Source organism: Anguilla anguilla, chromosome 2 (genome assembly GCF_013347855.1).
Source record: "Anguilla anguilla isolate fAngAng1 chromosome 2, fAngAng1.pri, whole genome shotgun sequence".
In the NCBI taxonomy this organism is placed as follows: domain Eukaryota; kingdom Metazoa; phylum Chordata; class Actinopteri; order Anguilliformes; family Anguillidae; genus Anguilla; species Anguilla anguilla.
The window spans coordinates 72,306,036-72,321,029 of NC_049202.1; the positions used below are offsets into that span (position 1 = coordinate 72,306,036).

General features: G+C 43.6%; 2 protein-coding genes across 3 annotated transcripts in view; both read right to left on the reverse strand.

Annotated features, from left to right (window-relative positions):
- Nucleotides 1-13,427, reverse strand: part of LOC118219617 (cytochrome P450 2K1-like) — a 607,214-nt gene extending 593,787 nt beyond the window's left edge. Inside the window, exon 1 of one of the 2 annotated variants that reach the window (XM_035402935.1) lies at nt 13,338-13,427. The gene's annotated coding sequence lies outside the window, so the exon portion shown is untranslated. The remainder of the gene's footprint in view (nt 1-13,337) is intronic. The other variant, XM_035402939.1, reaches the window with a different exon arrangement.
- Nucleotides 1,131-13,743, reverse strand: LOC118219614 (cytochrome P450 2K1-like). The gene is made up of 9 exons (XM_035402932.1): nt 13,338-13,743; nt 10,761-10,923; nt 10,082-10,231; nt 8,926-9,086; nt 7,487-7,672; nt 6,716-6,857; nt 6,425-6,609; nt 4,974-5,115; nt 1,131-2,781 (listed from the first exon to the last, which is right to left on the reverse strand). The coding sequence occupies exons 1-9, from the start codon at nt 13,527-13,529 to the stop codon at nt 2,594-2,596; spliced, it is 1,509 nt and encodes a 502-aa protein (XP_035258823.1). The 5' UTR covers nt 13,530-13,743; the 3' UTR covers nt 1,131-2,593.
- Between the last annotated feature and the right edge of the window lie 1,251 nt (nt 13,744-14,994).

Consider the following 14,994-nt stretch of genomic DNA (forward strand, 5'->3'; position numbering starts at 1 on the left):
AGAAACATGCAGTGAAGGCTTCAGGGGTATGTTCCAACTGCTTATTTTTTTACCTTGCTTCCTTGCCTTGCACCTAGCACCACCCATTGAAGGATGTAAGGAAAGGAAATGTGTCTGAGGTAATTGGAACATCTTTGCTCTTCCAGGCATCAGTTTGAAGCCACGTCAATATCAGACATGGAAGATGGGGAGAGGTGGATCCACAGGTAGATTATTACATGTCACACGTCCCGAAAAAATATGCACTTTTGTTTCCTTGCTCAGTAATTCTTTGGGAGTCTCCTAGCTCCTGACTCCTTGATGGAGCATTTAACAGGTTGGAATATCCTCAAAGATGTATTCCAAACACTTATTTAAAAAAATAAGGGGTTGGAATACACCCCAGGTGTGGTCATGTGATGAAGTCTTCAGGTGCAGTCACACAGGGTGAAGCGTTCAGGTGTGGTCACACAGGGTGAAGCGTTCAGGTGTGGGCAAACGAGGTTAAGTCTCCAGGTGTGGTCACACAAGTTGAAGGCTTCAGGTGTGGTATGAACTGCACTTGGAGAACTGGTAGAACAACTCTGGTAGAAAAATGGTTTGTTTTTGTTCCTTTTCAATTTGAGAGGCGTGTGTTATTCTCTGTCTGAAAGATGTTTGTTCTCCACAGTGTAAAAATTGCGATGACTCTTTGTAGTTTGCCAAAGGGTTGAGCTGAACACATTCCATTGGTATAAATATAACAGTAGACGTTGGTGCAACTAGTTATTAAGTGTAAGGGGACAATTATTTTTTCACATAGTGATGTTATGGGCCTTTGGTTACGTTTTTCATTAAATAAATGAAATAGTATAGTACAAAAATAGTTGGTGTTTACTCTATTTCACTTAGTCTAATATCAGTGAATCAGGAAGGGGGAAAAACATAAACATTAAAAGAAAATATTAAGCATAACTGGAGCTATGGGAAGCAAGTCACAGATAAAAATGTAAAGCTGAAATATGTAGCAAGAATGTTAATGACTTGAAGAGATCAGGTAATAGCACGGAGTAGACACAAGGTCCAAAAGATCAGAGCAAGATCCACAGAGCTTTTTTCTTGAAGTTTAATGGGAGGTAGATGAAGATAGTCAATGCAGACAGGAGGTTTTGCTTTTTAAAAGTTTATTTCCAAATCTTTATACAGTTTTCAGAGTTCATTTCTTACATCGGTGATAGTCAATTATTGAGCATATTATTTAAAATATCTTAACCCGTTTAAAACAGTAAATTAGAAGAATTTAATCACTAGAAAACAGTAACAATTATTACCAATCAGCAGAAATGATAATTTCTCATTGTCTGCATTTTGTTGAGAGTAACATGAGGGTTTGTGTGCAGTGAATGAAGGTGCTGATTCCTTGTACCCTTTGGTTTGAATCTGAATCAGCTGATTGTGTTAAATATTAACATTTTGCATGATTTGTGTTTTCAGTCTGCATGGGGACCTTCAATTTTATGGAAAACATCAGTATCTTGTATTTGAAGGGTTACTACAAATGTCATTCCAGTTCACTTCTAAATAAAAATGCCAAACGACCTCAAGTTTATATCCATTTCAACGAAGGATCACTTTCTGAGTGGGAACATTGTTTATTAGCCTCACTGACTATTTGAGCTGCTGTCTAGGTCAGATGGATCAGTCAGTCAAACAAAAACTTTTTAAAAAGTCACGTATACTTTTTGATAATATATGTATCAAAAAATTGTACAGATATTTTATCAGTCAAGGTTCATTGGGGTTCAATTCATCATGGCCATTTCAATTCAGTCAATTAAGGACACTATACTAAAATGGATCGAATGGATTGTTAAATGCCCATGATGATTTTCTGTGAGGCATGTCACAAATTGGCCCATTAGGACCATTAAAAAAATACTCTGGGCCTCATGAGTGAGTAGTTGAGGAAGCCTGGAATAAAGAGAAATGCCCCATCTCCTCAGCTGTGGAGGGGAGACATATAGCCCTGTTAGTCTCATATTGAGACATATTACCTCAGGACGCCTGGCCCCTCCCCCTCTTCGCACTTGCGCTTCCCAGTCACGTCTCCTGTCTGTCTTGGCTCCACAACGGTGGAATGACCTTCCCGTGGAAGTCCGAACAGCTGAGACCCTGACCACCTTCAAACGACACCTGAAGACTCACCTGTTCAGGCTACACCTCTCCCCATCCCTCCCTACCTCCCTGTAGTCTCTAATTGACTATGTAATCTGAGGGTTGTAGCTAGGTAAGCTGTTTATCTTAGTTGACTTAGTTGAGTAGGCACTAGTGCAATAACTATTGCTTGTTTTATTTGCATAGACTGCTTTGTTGCTGTTTTTTGTTGTGTTAATCAGATTAACCTACAGGGTCCAAGTTAAACTGCAATTGGAACTGTACTTCCGTCTAGGGTTTTAGGGGTTTTTTGTTCCTGGTTTTGGTTATACACTTTGTTGTACGTCGCTCTGGATAAGAGCGTCTGCCAAATGCCTGTAATGTAATGTAACATATAAACATTCACAGTAAGTCACGATCAAAGAAAGGTTTAGTGAAGAACAAAAGAGCTGAAGTTCACATCCATCAGCTGGAGTGGGGTTTAGGTCCGGCTCACAGTGCACAGCAGGTGGGGGGAAGGGCTGAGGGTGAACCCCACGGTCGGTGTCAGGTCCAGCTCATCCTCGGACACCCCTGGCGGTGGTGTGAAGCGGAACCTCTGCAGGAGGAAGGTGAAGAAGAGGAAGAGCTCCATCCTGGCCAGACTCTCTCCCAGACAGGCCCGTCGCCCTGCGAGGAAGAGATAATCACAGCACATAAATACAGCCACAGGAGAGAGAGAGATAATCACAGCACATAAATACAGCTACAGGAGAGAGAGAGATAATCACAGCACCTAAATACAGCTACAGGAGAGAGAGATAATCACAGCACCTAAATACAGCTACAGGAGAGAGAGAGGGATAATCACAACACATAAATACAGCTACAGGAGAGAGAGAGATAATCACGGCACCTAAATACAACTACAGGAGAGAGAGAGATAATCACATCACCTAAATACAGCTACAAGAGAAAGAGAGATAATCAAGCACCTAAATACAGCTACAGGAGAGAGATAATCATAGTACCTAAATACAGCTACAGGAGAGAGAGAGAGAGAGAGAGAGGTAATCACAGCACATAAATACAGCTATAGGAGAGATATAATCACAGCACCTAAATACAGCTATAGGAGAAAGAGAGAGATAATCGCAGCACCTAAATACAGCTACGAGAGAGAGATAATCATAGTACCTAAATACAGCTACAGGAGAGAGAGAGAGAGAGAGAGAGAGAGAGAGAATCACAGCACATAAATACAGCTATAGGAGAGAGATAATCACAGCACCTAAATACAGCTATAGGAAAGAGAGAGATAATCACAGCACCTAAATATAGCTATAGGAGAGAGAGAGGGATAATCACAACACATAAATACAGCTACAGGAGAGAGAGAGATAATCACGGCACCTAAATACAACTACAGGAGAGAGAGAGATAATCACATCACCTAAATACAGCTACAAGAGAAAGAGAGATAATCAAGCACCTAAATACAGCTACAGGAGAGAGATAATCATAGTACCTAAATACAGCTACAGGAGAGAGAGAGAGAGAGAGAGAGGTAATCACAGCACATAAATACAGCTATAGGAGAGAGATATAATCACAGCACCTAAATACAGCTATAGGAGAAAGAGAGAGATAATCACAGCACCTAAATACAGCTACAGGAGAAAGAGAGAGATAATCGCACCACCTAAATACAGCTACGAGAGAGAGATAATCATAGTACCTAAATACAGCTACAGGAGAGAGAGAGAGAGAGAGAGAGAGAGAGAGAGAATCACAGCACATAAATACAGCTATAGGAGAGAGATAATCACAGCACCTAAATACAGCTATAGGAAAGAGAGAGATAATCACAGCACCTAAATACAGCTATAGGAGAGAGAGAGATAATCACAGCACCTAAATACAGCTACAGGAGAGAGAGAAATAATCACAGCACCTAAATACAGCCACATGAGAGAGATAATCACAGCACCTAAATACAGCTACAGGAAAGAGATAATCACAGCACATAAATGCAGCAGACTTTTTAAAAAGGGGGACCTGGCTGAAAAAGTTTGGGAACCACTGAGATACAAAGCATTGTTACTGAAAGCCTTTAATACAACAAGAGAGTAATAAATAAAGACATTTTAAATAGTACTGAAATTATCCCAGTGTCTTTGTGCAATTGCAGGTGACTGATAATCTCAGTGGTTTTACACAAGTGAAATGGAGATCTCGGTACCTTTTTCTAATCACAGAGGCGATATAGTTAATCCGAGAATCTACTGTATATTGTACTCAAAAGAGGTAATACCAGAACCTTAAAAAACTATTTTTCACAGGGCATATATACAGGGGAGAGAATATCTCAAGGGTAGAAAGACAATTGATTTGAATAATCCCAGTGTCTTCATGCAACTGCAGATGACTGATAATCCCAGTGGTGTTATTTACCTAAAAGGGGGAAGAGAATCTCAGTACCAGAACTGACAGAGATAATGACAATGTAATCTATATTGTTTTACAGGTACAGGCGAACAGAAGTCCCTGAACCTTTTTATACAAGTAATAATCAGTGCCTTTATGAAACTGCAATACAGAAATAACAGTCCCTTTCTGCAACAACAGGGCGGAGAGACGGTAACAGTCCCCAGTGCTTTTTCCCACCAGAAGGAGAGCGTACAGACCGCAAGCTTTCATTCAGGTTCTGTGTACCTCTGCTGACCCCTGGAAAAACCGGAAAGTCTACAGACTACTCTTAATACAAACTCCTCTGACTGAAAACAGCAACCTGTGGATCAGGAAGCTTACGTGTCATATCTGCTGCATTCTTGCATTGGTTCAGAGAGCTTTGCTTTGCCATGTGCTGCACTGTGCTGTACCTGCAGAGAAGGGCATGAAGGCGTCTCTCTTGATGAAGCAGCCCTTCTCATCCAGGAAGTGGCCGGGGTTGAAGCTGTGGGGCGTCTCCCACTCGTCCTCATCCTGCAGCACCGACGTCAGGAGTGGGACCACTGTAGTTCCCTGTAACACGCATGCATGCACGCACGCACACACACGCGCACGCAAACACCATAATTGCACACGTACACACACACACACACATAGTGCCACAGCATCTGATCTCGGACCAACAGACTCCCAGGCCACATCTACCATCATAAGGGTGTTGACCCCTTATGATAAGTCCAGCTATCAGTACGTAACTCCTACAATCTGTACATAACTATGGATATCTGAACATAACTCTGGATATTTATACATACTGTAACTCCTGCGATCTGTAAATATCTCCTGCTGTTTAAGCGATATCACACGAGTGGGAGTGCCCGTGATTTGACCGTAGGCACGAGGCCGCCAGCTAATATGCAGTATAACAGCATGACCTTGAGTGCACCACCTCGAGTGCTCACATACAACAGTTATATAAACTAGGCTGTTTATCAAATAATGGTAATTTGAGGCAATAAATTATGATTATCATTTATTTGGGTAATGCTATAAACAAACACTAAGGATGACTGGACTGTGTCTGTGTATGATACAGGAGATTTTGGAAAGTGGTGTACTATCTGATACGATCGGCACAATAGACTAACTAAATCTTGCCTTATTCCTCCTTCCAGGAGGATAGTTTCACGTTATGTGTTAATAAATAGCTAGCTACTGTTTGGCTGTGATACACTAAATTTAGCAACATCGGCAGTTAGCCAGTAGGCCTGTCACCAGCTAACTTAAAAACCTTCACAGAAATGTGCGTTGCAATCAAGTCCCACTTCGCGACTGACTCCAAGCTAAGCTGCATCTTCATTTAAATCTGCTTTATGTAAACTTGGCACAGTTGTGGCACACAGCATAGCACCGAATTCAGGGACCATCTGTGGCTGGGACACAACCAGAATAAAGCTATTCCTCCATTTATTTATTTTGTTGAGGTCATGAAAGAAGTGTTTCTGGATGAAGTGCCGAAGACTGCATGTGCCAACCATCGTGAATAAATGCATCAGAAATAATCTGGTCTATGCTGTGTAGAATTGATTATGCATACATGCAATCTTTACAATTGTTTGTGATTTGGCAATTCTATGCCAGTGTCCTAATTATGCGATAAGACCTTGATAAGTATAGGTGACTTAGTGCAGGTCTAAAACACAAACCTGCACCCACACCGGCCCTATTCAGAAAAGACTGTACATAATTGAGCCCTGCAGCCATTAAACCAGACAGCTTAGGAAGAGAGGGATGGAAAGAGAAAACAAATGTGAGAGAAGAAGAGAGGAGATGAGGAGGGAGAGAGGGAAGGATACAGATTAGGCGAGGTGGGTGATAGAACCTTCTTGATGAAGTGTCCCTGGAAGGTGACGTCACAGCTGGTGGTGTGGGGAAGGCTCATGGGTACAATGTTAGCCAGTCTCTGGATCTCGTGGATCACGGCGTCTGTGTAGGGCAGGTTCCTCCGGTCCTCCACCCGGGGTTCCCGGTCCCCAATGACCCGGCTCAACTCCTCCTGAACCTGGTCTGCACCCCAAGAGAGGGAGAGAGAGAGAGAGAGACAGTGAAAAAGCATACATTTTCTTAACAACAATCCAGGCACAACTCTGTGTGTGTGTGTGTATTTCCACACCCTGTATGTGGGGGTACTTGGCCATCAGCAGCAGACCCCATCTCAGGGTGGTTGCAGTGGTATCCGTCCCTGCTGCAAACAGGTTGTAGATGGTAAATTTCAGGTTGTTGTTGTGGTAGTAGGAACCTGGCTGGTCTGACTCCTGAGAGAGAACAGGTACAGAACACCATAGAGACCATGAACAATAAAATAAAGAGTTGGTTGAACAAACAATTTATTAAAGATGTAGAAGATGTATTTCAGCAAATGATGAATGTGTTACTTGCTTGCCACTTCTCTGAAAGCCAATGCAGGAGTTTGAAAACGCAGCAAAAAGATTGAATGATTGCAAGAGTAAAACTGGCTTCCCATTCCATCCAGAGATTTATTAGCTTACTCTTCAACCGATTTCCAACAATTTTGCTAGGTGAAATATCATCTTAGCCTGCAAAAGCCTATTCGGTGCGGAATGGATAATTGTGGACGCTGTAGTTATAGAAACGATAGGCTTAGAACTCCATGAAGGTAACGCCATATTTTTGTGTTTTAATCGAAACTGAGACTTTGAACAAACTGGACAGAATAGCTACATGACAACTGTTTGAAATAATATTTGTGTGCGTGCGGCACCAGCAAGCTGCCAAAGCTGTCCGTTCAAGAGCAACAGTGTACAGGATAAAAGGATGAGAGTCTCTGCTGAGTGAATCTACTGTAATGCGATGAAGGCTTGTGGTTAAGAACGACGCAGAGTATGGTTCAGTTGAGTCCCGGTCCGGTTCTCCTTCTCCATACCTCCTGCTGCCGATCCAGGAAGGAGTCCACAAATCCCCTGAGGTCCTGGGAGTTGAGTGTGTCCCTCAGTCCCTGCACCAGTCCCATAATCTCCTCAAGGTTGTATCCGTCGTTCTTAAAAATCTGGGTCCGATTCACCAGCCACCAGCCACAGCACCAGCGCAGCCAGGGGAACATGTTGTACAGCTGCAGTAACCAGCCAAAAAACAAAAACAGCTCAGGATCAGAACTACAAAGGACAGGTGAATCTATGGCCTTTTCTGTCATTGGGAAGGTCCATTCAAAGTTTTCTAAGAAGAATATCAAAGTTCCTGTTGATAAGGCGACCATGAGGACATTAACTACATCACTAGTTCAGTGCCACTATGATTACACCTGCACAGCCTCATGCGATGAGTAACAAAAAGAACAAGGAGAACTCCAAAAAGCTTAAAACAAACTAATGAGGGTAGTCCTTAGAGGCATATTATGCAGCTTTTTAAAGCCTTGCTGAGGTCCTGTGTTTACATTCAAAGAAGTCTCCTCCTCCTTCAACCCCAACTACTCCCCCCAAGTACTCAACTTTGGCCATCTAGCTACCTAATGTACACTACATGGCCAAAGGTATGTGGACACCTGGCATGCAACGACTTTATGGATATTAATATCGAGTTGGTCCATTATTTGCTGCTATATAACAACCTCCACTCCTCCGGGAACGCTTTATACTAGACGTTGGAGCATTTCTGCAGGAATTTGTTTCCATTCAGATAAGAGCTTTAGCGAGGTCAGGGACTGATTGAGGCGACTAGACCTGGCTCCCAGTTGGCTTTCCAATTAATCACAAAGTTGTTGGATGGGGTTGAGGTTAGGGCTCTGTGCAGGCCAGTCAAGTTCTTCCACAAAACCATTTCTATGTGGACCTTGCTTTGTGTCCCAGGGCACTGTCATGCTGAAACAGGAAATGGCCTTCCCCAAACTGCTGGGGAAGCACAGAATCGTCTAGAATGAACAACACAGAACACAGTGTACTCATCTGTGGTCCAGTAACTATTTCTATTTCTCCACAGAACTGCAGAGCACATAGAGTAGAGAGCTGCGACTGACAGTTGGAGAAAGATCTCTCTCACTGAGAAAAACTGGTGGCCTATGGGCTCCTGATGTGTCATTAAAAAATAACTAATGTAGAGGGGTAACATGAGGAACCCTGGCTGACTTAACCCACCTTACCCCTGGAATGCGGACAAAAATCTACTGTCCCACCACAAAGGACTCTTATAGATCCCCAAAGACAGAACCCAGCCTACAGCTTGTAATGTCTTGGCAATGGAGCCCAGCTGTACCTGTGGCTCAAGCCTTTACCAACTAAGCCACTTGGGTCAAATGTTGTATTACCATCAAATCCAGAAAGAATTAAAAAGGTTAAAATTTCTAACTTTCTGAGGATTAGTAAACATTACCAGTATTTCAGCGGAGCCACACAGGTGGATGTTTTCACCGGTCCTGTCGACCATTTTCTGAAAGGCGGGGTCAGCGTAGTCGAAGCGGGTGCCGTAGACGATGGCGCTGATTATGTTGGAGACGCAGTAATTCACTGGCTGAGTGGTGTTGAAAGGCTCACCTAAAGAACAAAAAAAAAGTCAAGAAAACCCTCCAGTTTTGTCAAGAGTTTAAAGGATAAAACACATTCTTCCAAACTCAAGAACTTGAGGTCTCCAGCGATTAAATAAAACAATTGCACACAGGTAAGCTGTTGGACAGTGGATTCTAATCTCTGGCAGAGGATTCTAAGTTTCTAGGACCCAGTGTGCTGCTTCTTGTCACAACCAATATCTGCATCAGTTAAGTCTGAAAACATGTATTTTAAGTTAATGATAAGCACTATATTTATTTCCATAAAGGTACAGGAAACTGAACTTTGTGAATCTATTTTTTAGCATTCACAACACAATTGATTCTTGCAAAAAAATGTATTAATTAATGTGAGGGTTTCAGTCAGTCCACCAGTGACCCCCCCCCCCCCCCCGCCCCCCTCAGACTGGTTGAGTGAAAGGCAGGGTGGCGTAATCTTTAGCAAGAAGGAGGTTTCTGGGTTTGAGTCACGGCTGGCCCGGACCCTCTCTCTGTGGAGCTAGCATGTTCTCTCCGTGTTCATAGTGGATTTCCTCCGGCGGTGCTCCCGTTAAGAGGGTGGATTTCATCGCTCTCTAGTGACCCCTGCTGGTCAATTAAGCACCTGTTGACTGGATGCCGTAAGGTGCATACGAGAGGTCTTCCTCCGTCAGCTAAAACATGTAGCCCAGGGACTACAAATTGAAATTGGCCTCCCTGGCTAACTCCCAGGTGCATTTTACAGAAATGTGATTACAGCGCATTGTCCCTGTCAAGTATGCAAGTATTAAAATGATGTTAGCCGGCACGTGAAGTGTCTTTCTCTGACTTCCTCAGAGTGTGAATAGAGGCAGTGACTGACACTTGGGCGTGTGCTTGGGCGGACAGCACATAACTGTCTCTCCGAGATCGATAGCAGAAGTTGCAGAAATTAGTGCTGCAAAATATGACTGGCTATTTCAAAATAAAATGTTGATTGAATCCAGTTCTATATGTCTCTCTCACCCTTAAAATTCTCAAACACCTCGATGAGGGAGCGGGATTCCTCGATGATCTTCTCCTCGCTCCCCCTCTTGCCCATTCCGAAGTCGCGCAGGTTGGTGAGGGAGAAGCGTCTCATCTCCTTCCAGGAGTTTCCGTTGGAGAACAGCACACCTGGGAGAGGGCAGAACGCCACAGGGGGGGCCTTGCAGCCTTGAAATCTGTCGGTCTGAAATCATTTGTGCAAACAAATGCAAATGTGGAAGACAGTTCAGCAGTAAGACATAGGAGAAACACTCGCTAGCACCCAGCTAGCAAGCACCAATGGTTGGGCCACTGTCAGCCCTCGGTGCACCTATGTTGTAAGAATCAGCACTGAAGTGGTCGGGTGGCAGACCGTTTCCCCAACTACTAATTTTAACAGCTGATCCTCCACTGGAATGCCTTTCCTTGACTGTCCAATAGCCCACTGCTGTAGTGCTGATTCTGCAACAGCAGGCTGCTAGTGGGCATTTCAGGGCTATTCAAGTGTGTCTGAAAGCACCCGACCAGAGACAGACTATTGGCCCTCTGATCAGTGTGGGGGAAAAGGTATGCTTGGACACTCAAAGACTGTGGCGATGTCCAGATGGATAAATGTTCTGGGTCACTATATTTGCTGAAGTGCATGTAGATTGTCAAACCGACAAACTGGATTACATACCGTGCCCTTGCAGAGTCTCTCTAAATATGGGTGAAATTTCCCGGTCTCCAAACTCTTCAGCGTAGTTGACCAGCGCCTGTTTGACCGTCTTGTAGCCTGCCAGGACGACCACCTTCTTGGGGCCCAAGTGTATGGTGAACACAGATCCATATTTCTTAGACAGCTGGAGAGACAGAAAATAAATTAACAGGACTTCCACTGTGACAGTACCCAAGCCTTCATTTTGTTGTCAGTTGTTTTTTTTTTTTTGTCCTGTTATTCATAAACAGAACATGAACACAAACATCCAGACCACTGCTGAAAATTACAGTAAAACGTCTTATTGGTTCTTAACAACAGACACATTTAAAAACTGCCTTTTATTTCAAACATTTTGAATGAACAGCAATAATCAGGTGCATTACAGCACAGAGACTGTTGGATACCTTCAGCTAAACTACTAAAACTCCTGATTCAGGGCTGGGTTCACGGCACATCCTGTTCTTGTTCAGGCATATCATGAAAGTCTACTTCAGGAAACTGTGGGATTATCTTTTACCCAAGTCTCAATGTCAATCAACACACAAAAATGTTTGTCCAGTCTCGCTTTCTCCAAGAACAATACCTAAAATCATGCCAATTTTTATCCTTTACAGACAAAAAAAGATGTCCATTTATTTCCTTGCAATGGGGCCATGACAGTTCATTTCATTCTTGTTTAAGTTGTCAAGCACTGGCCAATCTCCAGTTAGTGCCAGACCACTCAGCGCAGGAGGTAAGAGCAGTTGTCTGGCAGTCGGTTTGGTTGCCAATTCGAGCCCCGCCCTGGGCGTGTCGAAGTGTTCCTGAGCAAGACACCTAACCCCTAAACGCTCTGGTGAATGAGAGGCATCAATTGTAAAGCGCTTTGGATTAAAGCACTATATAAATGCAGTCCATTTACCACTAATGAGGACAAACAAGAGCTCTCAAATCACCACAATTTTAGATTCTTCGCACGGGTTGCTAGTCGAGTTCGGAGTCGGGTTTCACGAGCCATTTAATTACTTGCAATGAGAGATGTGAATTGGTAGCAGATTGTACCTGTGAGGTCTTGCGAACCTACCCTACCAATGGACCGCTCATCTCATCAGATTGCGCTGTGCAGGTTGAGGCCCGGTTGAAAACCAAAGGATACTGGACCGTCTCTGGCGGTGTAAATCAAGCCAGCTATTTCTGCGACTGACCTCGAAGCGGTTTAAAAAAAGCACTTTTATTTACTTTTATCGAGTTGTGACCCTTCTTGTGTATCATTTATGTTCTGTATTGATGTTTCAGTTTTTATATTTTTATCTTTCTTACTGTTTCTTTCATTTTGCTGTAGTTAAAAAAAAAATGTATTTTTAAAATTTTTATTTACTCCTTTTGCCTTTGTTTTATTACTTTGCGTATTTTGTGAAACAGCTTGTTATGCATCGTTTAAAGGTACAAATAATGATTTTGGGCCTCATTCACAAAACATTTCTTAAATTATTCTTGCTTTTGTTCTTGAAAATGTTCCTGAGAAAAAACTATATTGTTATCATGATTCATGACACACGTGTGGACCTTTGTCTTTGAGCATATCCCAGGTGTATGAGATGATGAATGCTGTCCGCGTGTAAATTTTTTGCACAATCGTGTTTGTGACTAGCATAAGGAAAGAGCCATGAACAAATACAGATAAGAAAAAAAAAAAAAGCCAAAATGTTCTTGGGAAAGGTTCTTACACACAGTTTACAATCAATCTCAAATATGATCGTACACGTTTCGTGAATTAGGCAAATTTTGTACATTATTAATATGATGTGTCATACATTTTTGGTTTATGCATGCTCTATGTCCATGTTCTCAGTAATGAATTAACTGTGGCCCTAGCAGCAGCTGATGGCGGTAAATGAGCTATCAGGTTGCCTGAACAGGTTAGCGCACTTGCGTCACCCTGAATAAGAGTTCAGGCAGATACCTGTTCAGGCAGATACCTGTTCAGGCAGATACCTGTTCAGGCAGATACCTGAACATGTACGACCAGGGCATGTGAATGTGAGGACATGAAACAGAGAACACCTTTAAATCCATTCGTTAGAATAATGCATTCAATAATAGGTGTAGGTGCCTGCAAAAAAAAAAAAAAAGCTTTTCAGTCAAAGCTTTGCATTAAAGGTTTAAACAGTGCTTGTCCTTATCATGAGGTCGTCTGCCATTTAAATGGTCATTTATGTGTATTTGTTGAAGTTTTTGTTGCTCAAGTCAAGTCTATCTAAATACATATTCTGTCAGCTGTGGAAAGAAGAGAATGATATGTATAATTGTATAATTTTAATTGTAAAAAAAATAGCAGAACGAGGAATAAAGATTTTATATTCCTGTCACGTATTGCTTCAATAATATCAAATGTGTTTTATGTCTGTACTATATTATTTAATTATTTTTTGGAGGTTATTTAAATTTTTTGTTATAGTATCCTCAATACCTTACCATGAAAGGTGGCATATACATTATTATTATTATTTGTAGTAGTAGTAGTAGTAGTAGCAGCAGCAGCAGCAGTAGCAACTACAACTATTTTTTTGTCCTTACCTCACAGAGAGACAGGTGGAGCTGTTTGAGGTCCAGGAGAAACAGGTTCCCAAGGAGGGGCAGGGGTCTGGGTCCCGGTGGGTCTTTTCCCTGCCCAGGGGTGGAAGACAGCAGGTAGAGCAGAAACAGCACCAGCACCACCCCCAGGAGGGTCAAGGGTGGGGGCATCTGGGGTAAAATCCCCTCCAACATAGCTCCCTCTGATCTGATCAGCCCCAAAACACAGGAGAGAGAGTGAAATTTTAGCAGAAATTTTAATAGCAGCACCAGTAGCAGAGCTTAGCGTTTTCTCCTATTTTTTGACAGCTGGAGGTAGGGAGAGAAAGGGAGTTGACAGCATCAACACTCCCTAGCAATAACGCAGCAGCCTGTTCCAACAACAGGAATCCTTCAGGGAACTTTAGAGTCTCAGCAGAGGGAAAAAATGCCTTAGCCTCAGGCCAGTGGGTGGGCCCACAGCTGACAAATCACAAACAAGCTGTGAGCATGGTCCTAAATGCGGGGATATTTCACAGGGCTGGATTGGTTCTACAGTTCTGCCGTCCACCTGCCTGGGACCCAAGGGAAGTTCATGGAGGATAAAGGAGATCTGGGGAACGGTGTAAACGACTGTGCTTTCCTAAGAGTTCAGCGTCCCACACCTGAACTGAGCAACATGGTGCTGTAGAGGTTTGTGAGTGCAAACGCCTTTTTTTTTTTTTAACCACGCTTTGTACTTTTTAAAACTGTGAATGGTAAATGGGCTGCATTTATATAGCGCTTTTATCCAAAGCACTTTACAATTGATGCTTCTCATTCACCAGAGCAGTTAGGGGTTAGGTGTCTTGCTCAGGAACACTTCGACACGCCCGGGACAGGGATCGAACCGGCAACCCTCCGACTGCCAGACAACCGCTCTTACCTCCTGAGCTATGTCGCCCCCATATGTCGCTGTGAGAGACCGCAAGAGCGCGCACAGTGCAAATTCACCCTCAGCCGGCCCTCGGGACCGTGAATGTTACCGTGAGGAGAACCGGGTGTGTGGTACAAGTGGCCATTTTCCGCGTGCGGAGCTGACTGTGCCGTTGCCCAGCCACCGCATGCGAACGCTGAGGTTTTGCTGTTGGGGACACCGTCAGTCCAGGTTCCCTCGCGTGGTTGTGTGCACCCCTCTCCTCACACCTTCTAGCCATGCTGCCATAGCACAGTGCCCTGGGGCTTTTCACACTACACTCTGGCCTCCACATTTGCAGGTGTTACTGCCCTAATTTCTACAGTGCTTTACCTTCTTCTTTCTTTTTTTTTTTTTTGTCCCTGGGGCTTCTGCCCTTCCCTTGCCCTTGAGTTTGGGGCCCGCTCCAGCCCTGTCCCTCTCCCTGAGTTTGAGGACCGTTCCAGCCCTGTCTCTCTCCCTGAGTTCGAGGACCGCTCCAGCCCTGTCCCTCTCCTTGAGTTTGGGGACCGCTGCAGCCCTGTCCCTCTCCCTGAGTTTAGGGACCGCTCAAACCCTGTTCCTCCACTGGTTCAAGCCAACGCCTTGACAAAACCTGGAGCCCCAGATGCATCACCGCGCCCCTCTGAACTGCATATGCTACATCCCTTCATTTGGACGTTCTACTTCACCTACTAGTATAATACTTTACATTACATTACAGGCATTTGGCAGACGCTCTTATCC

Bases quoted from the DNA above. Each gene is read 5' to 3' on its own strand.
- LOC118219614 (XM_035402932.1), bottom strand. From the start codon at position 13,529: ATGTTGGAGGGGATTTTACCCCAGATGCCCCCACCCTTGACCCTCCTG. The intron at 10,924-13,337 runs GTAAGGACAAAA...CTGTCTCTCCAG, and splicing joins TCCACCTGTCTCTCTGTGAG to CTGTCTAAGAAATATGGATC. The intron at 5,116-6,424 runs GTTCTATCACCC...TGCGTGTTACAG, and splicing joins AGGGACACTTCATCAAGAAG to GGAACTACAGTGGTCCCACT.